This window comes from Alexandromys fortis, unplaced genomic scaffold, assembly GCF_014885135.2.
Source record: "Alexandromys fortis isolate MF-2015 unplaced genomic scaffold, M_Fortis_MF-2015_v1.1 scaffold_46, whole genome shotgun sequence".
NCBI classification, from domain to species: domain Eukaryota; kingdom Metazoa; phylum Chordata; class Mammalia; order Rodentia; family Cricetidae; genus Alexandromys; species Alexandromys fortis.
Window position 1 is genome coordinate 10,763,936 of NW_026067919.1, and position 15,570 is coordinate 10,779,505.

Consider the following 15,570-nt stretch of genomic DNA (forward strand, 5'->3'; position numbering starts at 1 on the left):
AATTATGTTTTCTTACAAACATAGAGAAGGAACAGTGGGTAGTTATGACAAAAACGCAAGAAAAGCCACGCACTGCCCAGTTGCCTGCGGATGCAGAGCACAGCTGCCTGCCCGTGCAGAGCTCAGCTGTCTGTGGGTGCAGAACACAGCTGCCTGCGGGTGCAGAGCTCAGCTGTCTGCGGGTGCAGAACACAGCTGTCTGTGGGTGCAGAGCTCAGCTGTCTGTGGGTGCAGAGCTCAGCTGTCTGCAGGTGCAGAACACACTGTGGGAGCAGAGCACATCTGTCTGTGGGTGCAGAGCACAGCTGTCTGCGGGTGCAGAGTACAGGTGTCTGCGGGTGCAGAACACAGCTTTCTGCGGGTGCAGAGTACAGGTGTCTGCGGGTGCAGAGCTCAGCTGTCTGTGGGTGCAGAGCTCAGCTGTCTGTGGATGCAGAGCACAGCTGTCTGTGGGTGCAGAGCTCAGCTGTCTGTGGGTGCAGAGCTCAGCTGTCTGTGGATGCAGAGCTCAGCTGTCTGCGGGTGCAGAGCACAGCTGTCTGTGGGTGCAGAGCTCAGCTGTCTGTGGGTGCAGAGCTCAGCTGTCTGTGGGTGCAGAGCTCAGATGTCTGTGGGTGCAGAGTACAGGTGTCTGCGGGTGCAGAGCACAGCTGTCTACAGGTGCCGAGCACATTTGTGGTGGGGGGGGGGACACAGCTGTCTATGGGTACAGAAAACAACTGTCTGAGGGTGCAGAGCACAGATGTCTGTGGGCCAGTGCAGTTGCCTGGCTGTCAAAGCTTCATCTTCACCATCATCTCCCTCCACACTTTCAAGGGATACCTTTATCTTTGATGTGAGACTTAGCCAAAGAAAAAGTGATCTGCTCCCACACCAAAAACAGAGGTGTTGGACAGCCTATAATGATGCCCAAGCATAACAAGACTGGCTATGACTGTCACCTTATGGCCAAACTTTACCAAGTAGCCTTGTGTAAAAATGTATTCCCAGCCAAGCCCTCCTCTTCCATAGGTATCAACCCATATCTTCCATGACAATGTCTAATTTCCGGAAGTAGGATAGAGGTGGGTATGAGGAAGGATAAGTGAAATCTAAATACACACTGAGCTTGCTGGGGTGCTGGCAGCCATCTGCTGTTAAGATGGAGCAACCTGGCAGAGAGTAAGTTCTGGAGTTGACTGAGAATTTCAGTCGATACGGTTCGTTCCTTAACAAGAAATTTCCCAAGAAAAAGTAGGAATACAGAAGAGTGCTGAGTCCCTACTGTGTGCTAGGCCCTGTGCTATCTTATTTCTCCTGGCTTGCACAGTGGCCTAGGCATCCCGGGGCTACTTTACGACTGGGCAGCCCTCAACTAAGGGAAGACAGCTCTCTAGGCACACACATGAAGAAGTGGTAATGCTGGCTCTAAATGACATGCTCCACAGATTTGTGCCTTTTGTCCCAAACTACAGAACATTGGACCCAGAGAGGCCACAAATCAAAGGCCAGTTTGGCTGGGACAGCCACCTCTGACCTGCAGATATTCCTAAGGAGCCCATGGATAACCACCATCCCACGCTGGAATACTAATTAGAACCCTACTGCCAAGGTGAGGACCCTTCCTTAGAGTTTCTGCGTATACGCTACACTTTTCTTTCTTTGGAAACAGTTGCTATGAGTACATAAATGGCAGCTGAGCACTGTCCTGTGGAAGATGGCCTGCCACAACTTTGTGTCCTGATTTCAGAGTGAAGAAAATTCTTGAATGGAAGAAGAAAATGAGGCAAGAGTAAAACCAGGAAATAAGGGGAGGAGGAATGTTGTCATTCCCAGAACCACCATGGTGCAAAGGGGTGCAAAGGGGTGTGGGGGCCCAAAGGGGCTTGCAGCTAGTTATTCATAGCCTCAGAAACCTAAGAAAGGTGGGGGGACAGTAACCATAACAACTGAGGACCAGACACCTCACTAGAATATTCAGAACCTAAAAGACTCTAAGTGACCCTCAAAAGGGAACACCCTTCAAGAATGACAGGTTTTGGACATATGGTGTAGCCTTACAAGTAAGCCAAATTTTAATCTGATTCAGGAAATAAAAAATAAATGACTCTCTTGTCTAAAAAAATATCCCACGCCTTGCCAAGAAACTGTTGGCATGCAATTGCTGCTAGGTGAGAGAAAGGCAGTTGTCTTTAATGGAACAAAACTTAGTATATCGGTTACAATCCAGGGCAGGCCACACACCCAGGTGTAGTCAGCCAACACAAACTGGGGGAAGGGTGATTTGTTTGGTTTTTAAGAGATGAGGAATAAAGTTGGGTTGGTAGGGTAGTTGGGGAGAATCTGGGAGGAGTTGGGGGAGGGTCTATGCTTCCAGGTAGTATTGATAAGAAAGGTGTATGTCATCAATAGAAATGAGCACGTGCAGAAAGTCTCCCTTTGCACCCCAGCTAAAGAGGCCATGGGACTATAGGATACACACTGTGTGCTGGCAGGAAACACAAGCAACTAAAGAGGCTGTGTGGGAACAGAATACACACTGTGCGCTGGGAGAACATGTAAGGCCTGCCATTAGCAGCCTGAGGACATACTGGGGATGATTGTCATCTGGGTGGAGTTTGCTCTTCCCCAAAGTTCCCAGGTTGTAGCAGCTCCCATCCCAGACTTCTGTAGTTTCTTATTCCCCTCAAACTCCCAGATCAGTGCTGGGCACAATAATCCTCTCTATAGTTGGTGACTGATTGTAATCAGCTAGCAATGCAATGCACACAGCTCACAAAATCTCTGCTAATATGTTAAATCTTACCTTCCCAGTCTCCTGATGTCACACACAGAATAGCAGTTTTGTCTCATATCCTTTTCCAAAGAGGTAGCCAACGCTGGTGCCTCTGGTTCTTGGTGGAGTTTGCACAAGTGAGGATGGGATTCCATAGGGCGCATCGGGGACCTGGCCCAGGGTCCCTGTCTGTGTTGGTCTCCTTTCACCTCTCTGACAGCCTTGTAAGAAGACTCTCGTGTGGAAGCCAGGCCTTCCCCTATGTCCAGGGAGGCACTGTCCCTCCAGCTGTCCTCTTGATCTAGGCTGGGGCTCTGCTCTGATTCAGTACACGTTGCCATGGTGAATCTTTGGTCTGCTGATAGTTCGGGAGTCTATTAAAGAAATGTGAAGGGTTACCAACACTCACATACCAAAGAAACTCTAAAATATGTTTAAGAAATAAAAGATTGGGGCTTAGCCGGTTGTTGGTAGCATGCGTTTTTAATCTCAGCATTTGGGAGACAGAGGCAGGCGGATCTCTTGAGTTTGAGGGTAGCCTGGTCTACAGAGTGAGTTCCAGGACAGCCAGGGCTACACAGAGAAATCCTGTCTTGAAAAGCAAACAAAACAAAACAAAAACAAAAAAGTTTTGGCTAAAGAAATGGCACAGTGGCTAACAGCATTTGCTAGGCTTGCAGAGGACCAGAACTCAGGTCTCAGCATCCACATTAAGCAGGTAACAATGACCGTAACTCCAGATCCAGGGGATCTGATGACCTTCTTTGACCTATGGAGGCACCTGCACTCATATGCACCTATCTACAGGCATACATATCCACAAACACATAATTCTAAATTAAAATAATTTTTAAAAATAAATCAGAAGATGTTCTGGATGCTTTTAGGTCTGAGCTATAGAGACAGAGACAAATCCAGAAATCAGCACCTAAATCTACAATCATCCCAAGCCTAGAAGCTAACACGCCAGCAAAAGAACACAACCAACAACAGCCAGGGCAATATGTCTCCACTTAGAGAGAAAGACAAGATCTCCTGAGTAAATTGGGAGCATGGGGGAGAGGGGAGAAAGGAAGGAGCGTGGGGGGAAATGTATAGCTCAGTTTAAAACAATAAAATATAAAAAAAGAAAAAAGAACTAGACGCCAAAACAGCAAATAATCCAATTGAAAAGTGGGAACCATATATAAAAACACAATTCTCAATAGAGGAATATCAAATGGCTTCAAAACAATTAAGAAACGTTTAACATCCTTAGCCATCAGGGAAATGCAAATCAAAACAACTCTGAGATTCCATCTTACACCTGTCAGAATGGCTAAGAGCAGAAACTCAAGTGACAGTTCATGCTGTTGAGGATGTAGAGCAAGGGGGAACACTCCTCCATTGCTGGTGGGAGTGCAAATTTATAAAGCTACTATAGAAACTAATATGGTGTTTCCTCAGAAAGTTGGGACTCAGTTTACCTCAAAACCAGCTAATATCACTCTTACACATATGCCCAAAGGATGCTCCCTCCTACCACAAGGATATTTGCTCAGCCTTGTTCATTGCAGTTTTATTTATAATAGCCAAAAACTGGAAACAATCTAGATATACCTCAACAGAAGAATGGATGAAGAAAATGTGGTGTCTTTAAAGCTCAGCTTTTTAAAAAAAAATCATGAAATTTGCAGGTAAATTGAACTAGAAAAAAATCATCCTGAGTGAAGTAATCCAGACCCAGAAAGATAAATATGGTATATATTCATTTATAAGGGGATATTACCAGTTTACCAGTTAAGTAAATGATAATCAAGCTACGATCAAGAAGATTTAGAGAGGTCATGTAAAAAGGAGGGGTTGGCGGGGCAGGGGGAATACAGGGATCTCCCAGCAAGGGAGAAATAGAATATATTTTATGGGTGGACTGGAGGAGTGGGGGATCAGGTTTGGCGGGAAATAGAGTGGAGAGAGAATGTGGGGAGAGATGGCTGGAACTGGGAGGGGTAGCATTTGTGGAGTTGGAAACTTAGTGCAGAGGAAACTTTGTACAACTTCATAAATGAACATGCTGGTCTTTGATATCTCTTTTGAACCATTTTTATTAGTTTTAACATCTGTCTGGTTCTCTATCTGACTGGGTAATACATGTATGAATATTTAAAACCATATGGAAATTAGGATTTTATATTTTCCTGAAAATTAGGTCAGTATTCTCACTCTACAACCAACTCCCTTCCATCATAGATCACAATGCTAAACTCCCAGCCCCGGGCTCACCGAACAGAGGAAGCTTCATATCCACACCAAGGATCCTCCCTTGGGTGAGCCTTTGAGATAGCATGTGACCCTGCCAAAAAAAAAAAAAAAAAAGGAATACCCCAAAGACGCACACTTGAATTATAAATCATAACCAGTCCCTTGCTGGTAGACTGTGCCTATTATAAAGGGTATAATAATATCAAAATCTGAAGTGGAGGAGATTTTAAAACATAAAGAGACAGAGCAGTTTCCACTCCTGGGACAGCCCCTGAGTCTCCCTTCAAGGTCTTGCTCTCACTCCCTGCCAGACAGCCTCTGCCCTCACTCCTTAAAGTCTCCGGTGATCTTGATCACCATGCCTTTTGTTATCCTGACTCCTCCATTGTCAGTTTCCCTTTGACTCTGCATCCCTAATGTCACTCCCTCATGAAGAAGGCCCCCAGCTTCCTCCTGCACTCCTCTCAGCTTCTGCCTCTGTTACTCTACACAATGCAAGTTCTTTCCGGTTCCCAGTGAATCCACCACAGCCCTCACGACTGCCAAGCCTCTGGCCCTATGAATGCCATAAGTGTGGCTGCAGATGCCAATGCTCATAACCTTTCTCAGCATCAGTTCTGTTTCCTATAAATGAGCTTCCATCTTTCTCAAGCCCCCAGCACCATTCTCCCAATTTCCCTCTTCATAGCAACAACAACACACTAATTAAGAGTCCTCCCTCACCCACACAGGTCTTACTAGTCAACCTCTATCTCAACCCCATTCGCCCTTCACCTACCAGCCATCCACCTCTTTGCTCTACTTTATAGCAAACTCTGAGTGGAATATCTCCAGCAACTTAGCTTTCCTGAATCCCAAGAGCACATATCTGCCCGTTTCCCTCTCCAGTAACAACCTCCAAACTGGTACATCCTGCTTAGTGAAAGTGCTTCGCTCAGACCCTTACGAGATGCCTACTGCTGCCTGGTCCAACCTCTTCTCTTGCCCCATCTCCTCGGCCTCACTCTCACTCTGTGTGAGATGCCCACTGCTGCCTGGTTTGGTCTCTTCTCATGCCCCTCTCTCAGCCTCAGTTCTCTTTAGTAGACCTCTCACTACTGTGTTCTTCATGCTCCAAGGAGGGGAGAAGCTCAACCATTCCATGCCTTTATGTAAGTCTATGTACTCATGTTTTCTAATCTGGACCTCATGCTTGTTCTTCACAAACAGCTACTTAATAGACTTCCTTACTGCAGCCCCAAAAGCATCTCCATTATTTTCTGTGATACCAGGAACTATTGCTTTTCCTCCATGCGCTCAGGGAAAGCAGCTGCTGGCTCATGACCACCCAGCAGCTGCATTCAACTTAATGGAGATGTGTTGTATTAGAGCGCGGACCCCTTGTTCCATCCTGCCTGGCTAGCTTATGCCCGAAATAATCACACAGAGATCTGTATTAATTAAGTTGCTGCCTGGCTCATTAGCTCTAGCCTCTTCTTGGCTAATTCTTACATCTTGATTCAACCCATTTCTAATCATCTGTGTAGAACCACGAGGTTGTGGCTTACTGGGAAAGATACAGCATGTCTGACCTGGCAGCTTCAGGGTGGCGGCTCTCTGCCTCTGCCTCCTTTCTCCCAGCATTCTGTTCTGTCTACTCTGCCTATCTAAGCTGCTGTCCTATCAAAAGGCCAAGGCAGTCTCTTTATTTAACCAATGAAAGCAACACATAGAATGAAGATCCTCCTACACCAGAGATGCTTCAGTAAAGCTAGGGTTTATCCTCACCACCATTGCATACTCTAATGTGGGTGTGCTATTCTGGACAGGTGCCAGAGGCCACCTCAGCTCCAGAGCTCCCTGTGGCATCAGCCGAGGACCCTGTTAGGTGTGTACACTGACTTCGTCCTCTGCTGAGGACAACTTCCTGACCCACACAGTCTCCCTGTCCTCAAATCTCTGTCAAAGCCAATTTCCCAAAGACCAAGGAAGGAGTCCCCAGCAATTGACAGATCATTTCATATGTCAACTTGACTAAGCCAAGGTACCCAGATATTTTTTAAAACACCACAACTGATATCACGATAAATGTATTTTGGAGTGTGGTTAACAAGTTAGTATCTTTTGAGCAAAGAGCATACCCTCTAGGCTGTGGAGAACCTTATCCAATCAGCAGAAGTCTTGGGGAGTAAAGAGCCGCTTTCGCCCAGAAGAATTTCCACCTCCAGACTACTACCCTGCTCACACCACACAGCTCACCACATAGAACCTGCATCCACCCATGTGCTGCCTCTGCTCCAGCTCCTCTGTCCTGCCTGCTCCCCTCTGTGCCACCATCTAAGCATCCCAGGTCTCCAGCATGCTGGTTGGCCTTGTAAAGCTTACATTAGCCAGCCCCAGAATTATATAAGTTAATTCCTTATAATAAGTTTCCTATCTGTCTGTCTGTCTATCCATCATCTATCCAGCCAGCCAGCCAACTATTTATCCATCCATCATCTTTCTCTCTTTGTTCTGTTTCTCTGGAGAACCAGACTGATATATGCATATAGGCAAAGCCCCCATGTTTCTGTGGTCCCACTGGCTCTGACCTCTGCCCCAGTCATACTTGTCTGTTTCAAGCTTTAGGAATGCATTTTATTCCTCAGTGTGGAAATTCCTACAGGAAATTCTTTTTGCCTTGGTTCTGTGCTCAGAGGACACAGCCTAGAACTTTCATAACCAAAGCCTAACCTTTTTATATATTATATATCTATAAGATGGTCCCAAAGGTGGGAGTAATGGGAACAGGGAAGAAAACAGATGCACTAAGGTTTGAGGGGCAGAAGCTTTCCTGCCCCCACTGGAAAGGGTGGGTGTTGTCCCCTCCCCATCCCCAAAAGTAGTGATGACCATTTCAGGACCACCAGGTCGAAAGTGAGTGAGGAGAGACAAGGACCCATATCTTACCTGCCATCCCAGCTCCATCTCAGGCAGTGTCCCAGGATGGGGTCGGCAGAGGAGCAGCGTCACTTCCTCTGGAACCCCACGCAATAAATGGAGCACTTCCTACAAGAAACCCAGTCACAGTCATATCTGGGGTTGCCTCACTGGGGTTTCTACTTTGTACTATTCACTGCTACCAGGAAACCTCCTCCCCTGGCACTCTGACCCACAGCTTGGCTCCAGAGAACTTGGGAAAATACCATTGTAAGCTTAACTCCCCAAATACCCAGGATCCAGAAGCCACAAACTTGGGACCTCACAGCAGCAATACACAGAGGACTTCAGGAATCTCCTCATAATGAGGCTGAGGCCCAAGGGCTGTTCCCCTGTGGAATTGGAATGACTTCATCTCCTCTGAGGATCCTTGCCTTCTCTCAAGATCCTGCCTGCTTCCTTCTACATTGTCCAGGGGTAGTCTTTCCAAAGTGCAATCACCTGCTGAGCCACCTCCCTCCTCACCCCAACCACACAGGTCACGGAGCCTGCATGCACCTGCCACTGCCTTTCAAACTGCCCTTTCCCACCTGCTCATCTTTGTAACACAGCCTACGCCTCTACAATTAAGAACCTGTGCTTGAGGTGCCCTCTCGCTGCCAGAGCACATGATGCCAACATGGTTTCCATTGCCCGTCTCCACCAGGATCTTTCAACCTCCCCGCCTTCTCCACATTTGGGGCTAGATAATTCTTTGTGGGGACCCAGGTCCTGTGTTTCAAAGGGTGTTCGGCAACATCTCTAGTCTCTCTACCCACCATATGACAGTGGTACATATCAGTTGTGACAACCACAATTGTCTCAGGATTCACCAAAAGTCTCATAAGAAACAACACCCGTCTCCCCCTTTTTCCCTCCCTCCCCCTCCTTTCTTCTTTCTTTCCATCTCAGCTGCCATGGGGAGAGAAACTTCTTTTTTCCCCACACTCCCCATCATCAAGTTTGCTTCACCAAAGATCTATAGCCAGCGGAACTAAACGATCATGGACTAAAAATCCTGAAACTATGAGACACACCAAGTTTCCCTTTGTAACGTCAGCTTCCTCACACATTTTGTCACCATGGCACAAACTCACAGCCCCTCTTCCCAGAACCTAGCTATGTCTACAAAAGCCTGGGCTTTTCTTTCATGATTAATCATCGGTAGAGTCCGTGGTTTTTCTGACACAAAGCTGTCTCCTCACCACCGCCCCCATATCTACCGTCTTCGGGAACTGAAGTTCCCCAGTAGTGACAGAGATCTGCACTTGGATCACACAGACATTTGAAGAGGAGAACTTGTCATCTAAACTCATGTGGTTCCGGGAATGCACAGCTCCCCTATCTCACTCAAGCTTTGAATACCCTGCTTATGTGGGCGGCATGAAGCATCCACATGGGCTTGGCTGGAGGGAGGGACAAGGAAGAGAAGGAGCTTGGTGTGCTCCTGGCTTCCTCTGTTGGGTCATCACAGGATGACTACATCTACCAGTGAAGGTCTCACACTGTGCCAGTGAACCCTCGCTACCCATTCGATCTCTAAGGTTGAGTAGCTGCGCCTTCTCATACCCTGAGGCAGAAAAGGTAGAGAGCTATACTCCATATTACTTCCCAATCACATACTCACACCATTGTTAAAGTCTCTTCAATGACAGTCTGGTGTAGGAAGTCCTTCTGTTTGTGTGTTGCTTTCATTGGTTAATAAATAAAAAAAAAAAAACTGACTTGGCCTTTAGATAGGACAGAACTTAGATAGGCGGAGTAGACAGAACTGAATGCTGGGAGAAAGGGCAGAGTCAGAGAAGCCATGGATCCTCCGCCAGAGACGGACGCCGGTTAGAATCTTCGGTAAGCCACTGCCATGTGGCAATACACAGATTAATGGAGATGGGTTAAACTAATATGTAAGAGTTAGGCAATAAGAGTTAGAGCTAATGGCCAAGCAGTGTTGTGATTAATACAGTTTCTGTGTGGTTATTTCAGGTTTAACCTAGCTGGGCAGTTGAGACAAACAAGCTGGCCTCTCCCCTGCAACAATAGTCCTTTGCCAATACTCCAACTAACCACAGACATTTCCTTGGGACTTTGTATTACAAGTCTTCCTCTTTCTCTCTTCCCCACCCACCCTCACTAACATATTGTTTTTATTTTTAATTATGTCTACACCTGTGTGTTTCTGTATGACCATGTACATGTGAATGCAGGTGCCTGCAGAGATCAAATAAAAAAAAATAAGGATCAGATCCCCTGGAGTTAGAGAACTTTGTGGGCTGCTGGACACAGGTGCTGAGAACCAAACTCAGGCCCTCTGCAAAGCAGTATGTGCTCTTACCCACTGAGCCATCTCTCCAGTCCCACATATTTTTGACCACAAATAAAACTAGGAAAGTCTATGCCACACCATATAGGCAAAGCTATAAATTCAGTGCACAAATCTCAAGGAAAGTGGAAAGGGACCCTCCAGCTTCACCTTGCCTCCTAGAATGTGCACAGATTGACCATTAGCCAGAACATAAACCAGGTTTCAGGTTCAGGTTCACTGAGGGGCCTACTGAAAAGCAATGCTTACTAAGGTCATATATTTTAAAACGGAGATAGAAAATAAGTACGGGCATATCCTGTTGATTGCTTTCTGTAGGCTCCAAGCCCAGGTTCAAGTGCCCAAAGTATTCTCTGTGGGGACGGCCCTCAAAGAAACATGACTTATATCAGCTTGCATCCAGATTGTGCTCCCCATTCCCAGTTCCAATGTAGATCTGCGTTCCCCACCCCCAGCTCCCATCCAGACCTGTGTTCCCCACCCCAGCTCCCATCCAGATCTGTGCTTCCCACCCCCAGCTCCCATCCAGACCTGTGCTCCCCACCCCAGCTCCCACCCAGATCTGTGCTCCCCACACGCAGGGCTCTGAGCACCTGGAAGGCAAGGCCCTCTATGGGCTTCCCGTTCACTGCCAGGATGATGTCACCAGCTGCAATGGCTCCATTTTCTTCAGCTGGCTGCCCAGGAAAGAGCCTCTTAATCCTAACAAGGTTGCTCTTGATATGGCTGCCGTTCCCTCTCTCCATCTGCACAAAACTGAATCCCAAACCACTGCTGTTCTTCTTCAGTTTGACTTCAAATGTAGGACCTGTAACAGGGGGATTCATGAAAATAGGCCCTTTGGTGGGTGACAGCTAGCAGGCATTGACCTGTGAATCATCATGGAGATGATGACTTCTGTCTTACAGAGAAGTTGTTCCTGCGCTAACTTAATGACAAAGTCCATCACACACATGACAGATCTGTGCTGAGTACAGATAGAGTCTACATTGTAAATGCAAACCATAAAGGGCCTTTCAAAGCTTTTAAGTAGCTACATGCTTTTATCTATTTATTTTAATTTTATTTTATTTTATTTGGATTTTTGAGACAGGGTTTCTCTGTATAGCTCTGGCTGTCCTTGTAGCTCTTGTAGACCAGGCTCAAACTCACAGAGATCCACCTGCCTCTGCCTCCCAAGTACTGAGATTAAAGGAGTGTGTTCCCACCACCCAGCTGCTACATGCTTTTAAAAGTGAAAAAAAAAACAAGTAAAATAATATATATTGCATTTAACTCAATACAGTGCTTCTCAATTTACAAAGGGATTACTCCTGGTAAATCTATGAGAAAGACTGTGTTGAGAGGGCACTGAATGACCCTAACCTGCCCAGCATCCTAGGATAGCAACACAGCTGCTGCAGTTTCCCTGGCAACAGTGGTTCTAAGCCACATCTTATCACCACATCCCAGTTCCAAGCATGGCCTCTTCTGAAGATGTGTGACTTTCACACCCTCGTCATGCTATGTTAGAGACTGTCTACATATCTAAATGACTACCACATCAGTATGCAATCAACACAAAAGATGACTGAGATGTTAGAGACTGTCTACATATCTAAATGACTACCACATCAGTATGCAATCAACACAAAAGATGACTGAGATGTTAGAGACTGTCTACATATCTAAATGACTACCACATCAGTATACAATCACAAAAGATGACTGAGGTCATCTTCATTCTTCTTGCAGACTAAATCTTTGAATGCTAGTTCACTGCATTTTGATGGCCACAATCCCAATGTTTTTATTTAATTTTTTCATTTTTACTTTCTTTTAGGCTTTACTTGTTACTTTTTAAATTCATTTTTCTTTTTTAAAATTATTTTCATTGAGCTATATATTTTTCTCCCCTTCCTTACCATCCTCTCCCCTCCCCTTCAGCCCTCTCCCATGGCCCCCATGCTCTCAATTTACTCAGGAGATCTTGTCTTTTTCTGCTTCCCATGTATATTAGATCCATGTATGTCTCTCTTAGGGTCCTCTTTGCTGTCTAGGTTATCTGGGATTGTGAACTGTAGGCTGATTTTTCTTTGCTTTATGTCTAAAAGCCACTTATGAGTGAGTACATATGATATTTGTCTTTCTGAGTCTGGGTTACCTCACTCAATATAGTGTTTTCTAGATCTATCCATTTGCCTGCAAATTTCAATTGTCATAATTTTTTTCTGCTGTGTAGTACTCCATTATGGTGGCTCCCCTTTACCTGCTTCTGTAAAGATTATTGCCTCGGATGTGCTCTGACTGAGGTCACTGACTCAGACCTGTTCCCACAGATATCCCTGGCTTGGGTCTGTTCTCATGGAGGCTTAGGCCCAGTCCCCTAGAGGTCTCTGGCTCAGATCTGCTTTCTCAGAGGTTCCTGACTCACACTCGGTCCCAATAATCCCAATGTTTTAATGATGTGGGAGAGTCTTCTGTTTTGTGTTGATTTCATTAGTTAAATAGAGACTGACTTGGCCCTTTAATAGGACAGAAAATTAGGTAGGTGGAGTAGACAGAACAGAATGCTGGGAGAAAGAAGCTGAGTCAGGCAGACGCCATAGCGCTCCTCTCCAAGATGGATGCAGGTTAAGATCTTTCCTGGTAAGCCACACCTCGTGGTGCTACACAGATTATTAAATATGGGTTAAAGCAAGATGTGAGAATTAGCCAATAAGAGGCTGGAATTAATGGGCCAGGCAGTGTTTAAAAGAATACAATCTGTGTGTTGTTATTTCGGATATAAAGCTAGCCGTGCTGGAGCAGGGTGGGAATGCAGCCTGCCGCTCCTTCAACATTTTAAATGTTCAGCAGTCAGTCGCACATGGCAGGTGTTTGCTGTACTAAGTCTTTAAATATAAACAACTAAATTTATATGTAAGGATGGAGCTTTAGACATAGGCTGTCTGCTTATAGCATCCAGGAACGCTTGTATTACATATACATGGAGATGTGACATCTTAATCCTGTTTTTGTATATGCAACGTGAAATTTTATGTCAACAGATCAGGGGGACAATGACAATCAACTCTGAAGAATGTTCTCCCTGCCATTTTGTTTGGCCATGTACACTGACCACAAGACCAGTCTCTTCTGGACTGCAGAGATGGACACAACGTTGGGCATCCTGGGAGTCTAGTAAGCAAAGGGAGTCTCCGGGCTTCTCCTGGCTTGTCTTCACTAGTTGAGAAGTTAAGCAGTGAACAGAGTGACAGAGCCTTGGGTTGCACGTTTTCACTAGAGCAAGAAAGGAAATAACTGAAGCAGAGAGCAGGTCTGCGACATGAGCGCATCTGCCATTGCCACACTGGCTTCAGCCGCTCCGTGTTTAGCTCATTGTCTGAAGTTTCCATTTGGAGTGAGCGCATGGAGGAGTTGAGGGGAGAAGAGGCAGCCTTGATTTAAGGATGACGTCATCACCATGCACCCAACCTGCCTCACAGTTCCTATAGCGCGGCCACAGCAACCCCTACAGAAGGAGTGGGATATGGTAAGCTGCAACCCATGGTATTCTGTGGAAACAGGCCTTTCCCAGAAGGAAACAAAATCACATGGACATGCAGAGAGGTGGCCCAGCAAGAGATGCAGTGTGCCCCTCTAGCTTGTCACAGCTCTGACTTTTTAAAGGATGCTACAAACAGGGCTAGCTTCCTGATTGCCGTGTCAGTCCCAGAGTGTCTAAAGGATGCTACTAACAGGGCTGGCTTCCTAATTGCCAGTCCCAGGATGTCTCTGTTGCAAATGCCTGGCTGGAATGTAGAACCAATTGTATTTGAAAATTCCTGACCCTTTCACCTCCGTTTCATCCCTAAATATTTGTGTACAGACATGAATATTCAGGAGGGTGATCAGGAAACTGCACAAGGCTTGGGAGCAGAATTATTGGTGGTAGTCATGTGGGCACAACGTATTATTGTTTTTCAAAGAACATTCCCCCCAGCTCAGATGATGATCATGAGCCACGCTGCTGTCATGTTTTTTAACCCAGAGGAAGCCTCCCTATCTTTCCCCTCTGACCCGACAATTCTACAGCAGTACATGATGATGACAATAGCAACGCTCAATTCTCTCTCCTCTTACCATCTGTCACTGAGACACAGCTTGCAGGCCTGCCAGACCGGGCTGTTACCAGGGAAACAGCCATGTGCACATCTCCCATCCTGTCATCAGTGGAAGGACTCGGTAGCGCAATCCTGGGGCTTCTCCTCTCTAAGACCAGCCGTGCCACCTAGAAAGATGAGTGGACAGACTCAATTTGCACATCACACGGCAACCACAGAGCTTCTTTATTTTCTGCTGTTTCCACTAAGCTGCTCTATTTGCTTCTCAAATCTAGCCTTGCCCGACATGGGGCACAGATTGGCAAATGCAATGGTAACCAGACAAGTGCCGCTGGAGGTGATGTGTGTACCTCAGTGTCGGCACATTCGGTGGCAAGCTTGCCTCTTCTGCCCTTAGTTTGCTCTCCCCACCCTCCTCGTTCTGCTTAAAGTGTTCCTCCCTTTGTCTATGATTCTTTGGACCTTGGAGTCATCCCCCATCAGCATCTCAAGGGGCCACACTTGGAGTCATCCAGCTCTCCCCCTTCTGCCTCCGTGCTCCTTTGGTTTTAAGGCTTATGAGTTCTCCAGCAAAAGTAACTCTCTTGGAACCTCTCCGTTCCCCCTCCACTGCCAGGGACACTGCAGCAAGCTCTAACCTGACTTGCTGGCCCATTTCCTTTTCTTTGTCCACTCCCAGCACGGTTATGAGTGAACTGGTCTAAGACACAAAGCTGAATTTGCAATGACCACTTTAAAGTCCCCAATTATCTGAATCCCAAACCACGGGATGGTTTCCCAGGCCCGTGCTGATCGACCCTCCTCTATTTTTCCTGGATTGATTTCTTATCCTTTTCCCGACAGCATCTCAGGCTCTCATTACCCAAAACAGTTCAAACGCAGTGGCTGGACATCACCAGGTAGTGAATTAGAAGTGCCAAGCTTCCATTTTGGGGCACTTGACCGTGACGCCATCATTCTGCTGCCATTGTCATTCAGCACCAGGCCCAAGACCCCACAGGGGCAGTTCTGACTTGTCACTGTGCAGGCGTCCAGACATGTTTTCTCTAACTACGTACATAAGGAGGGCCTAATAAACAGACGGTGCTAAGTAATCATGAGCCCTTCTGAAGATATGAGGCGAGACTTCAGCTGTACCCGGCAGTCAAGTAGAGGGCAACTGAAATCATTTCTCTCCCTGTTAACTCCCCTATCACCAGGAGAAAGCCATAGAAATAAGTGGCTCTGGATAC

The 15,570-nt window shown here is 46.4% G+C and overlaps 1 protein-coding gene across 6 annotated transcripts in view; it reads right to left on the reverse strand.

Annotated features, from left to right (window-relative positions):
- The window catches only part of Frmpd2 (FERM and PDZ domain containing 2), a 99,252-nt gene that overhangs the window by 5,043 nt on the left and 78,639 nt on the right, over nucleotides 1-15,570 (reverse strand). For 5 of the 6 annotated variants that reach the window (XM_050140746.1, XM_050140745.1, XM_050140744.1 and 2 more), the window contains 4 exons: nucleotides 14,358-14,505; nucleotides 10,847-11,061; nucleotides 7,925-8,023; nucleotides 2,786-3,129 (listed from right to left, as the gene is read on the reverse strand). In XM_050140746.1, the coding sequence (XP_049996703.1) occupies nucleotides 2,786-3,129; nucleotides 7,925-8,023; nucleotides 10,847-11,061; nucleotides 14,358-14,505 (806 nt within the window). Of the gene's footprint in view, nucleotides 1-2,785; nucleotides 3,130-5,017; nucleotides 5,088-7,924; nucleotides 8,024-10,846; nucleotides 11,062-14,357; nucleotides 14,506-15,570 lie in introns of those variants that run through there. The other variant, XM_050140749.1, reaches the window with a different exon arrangement.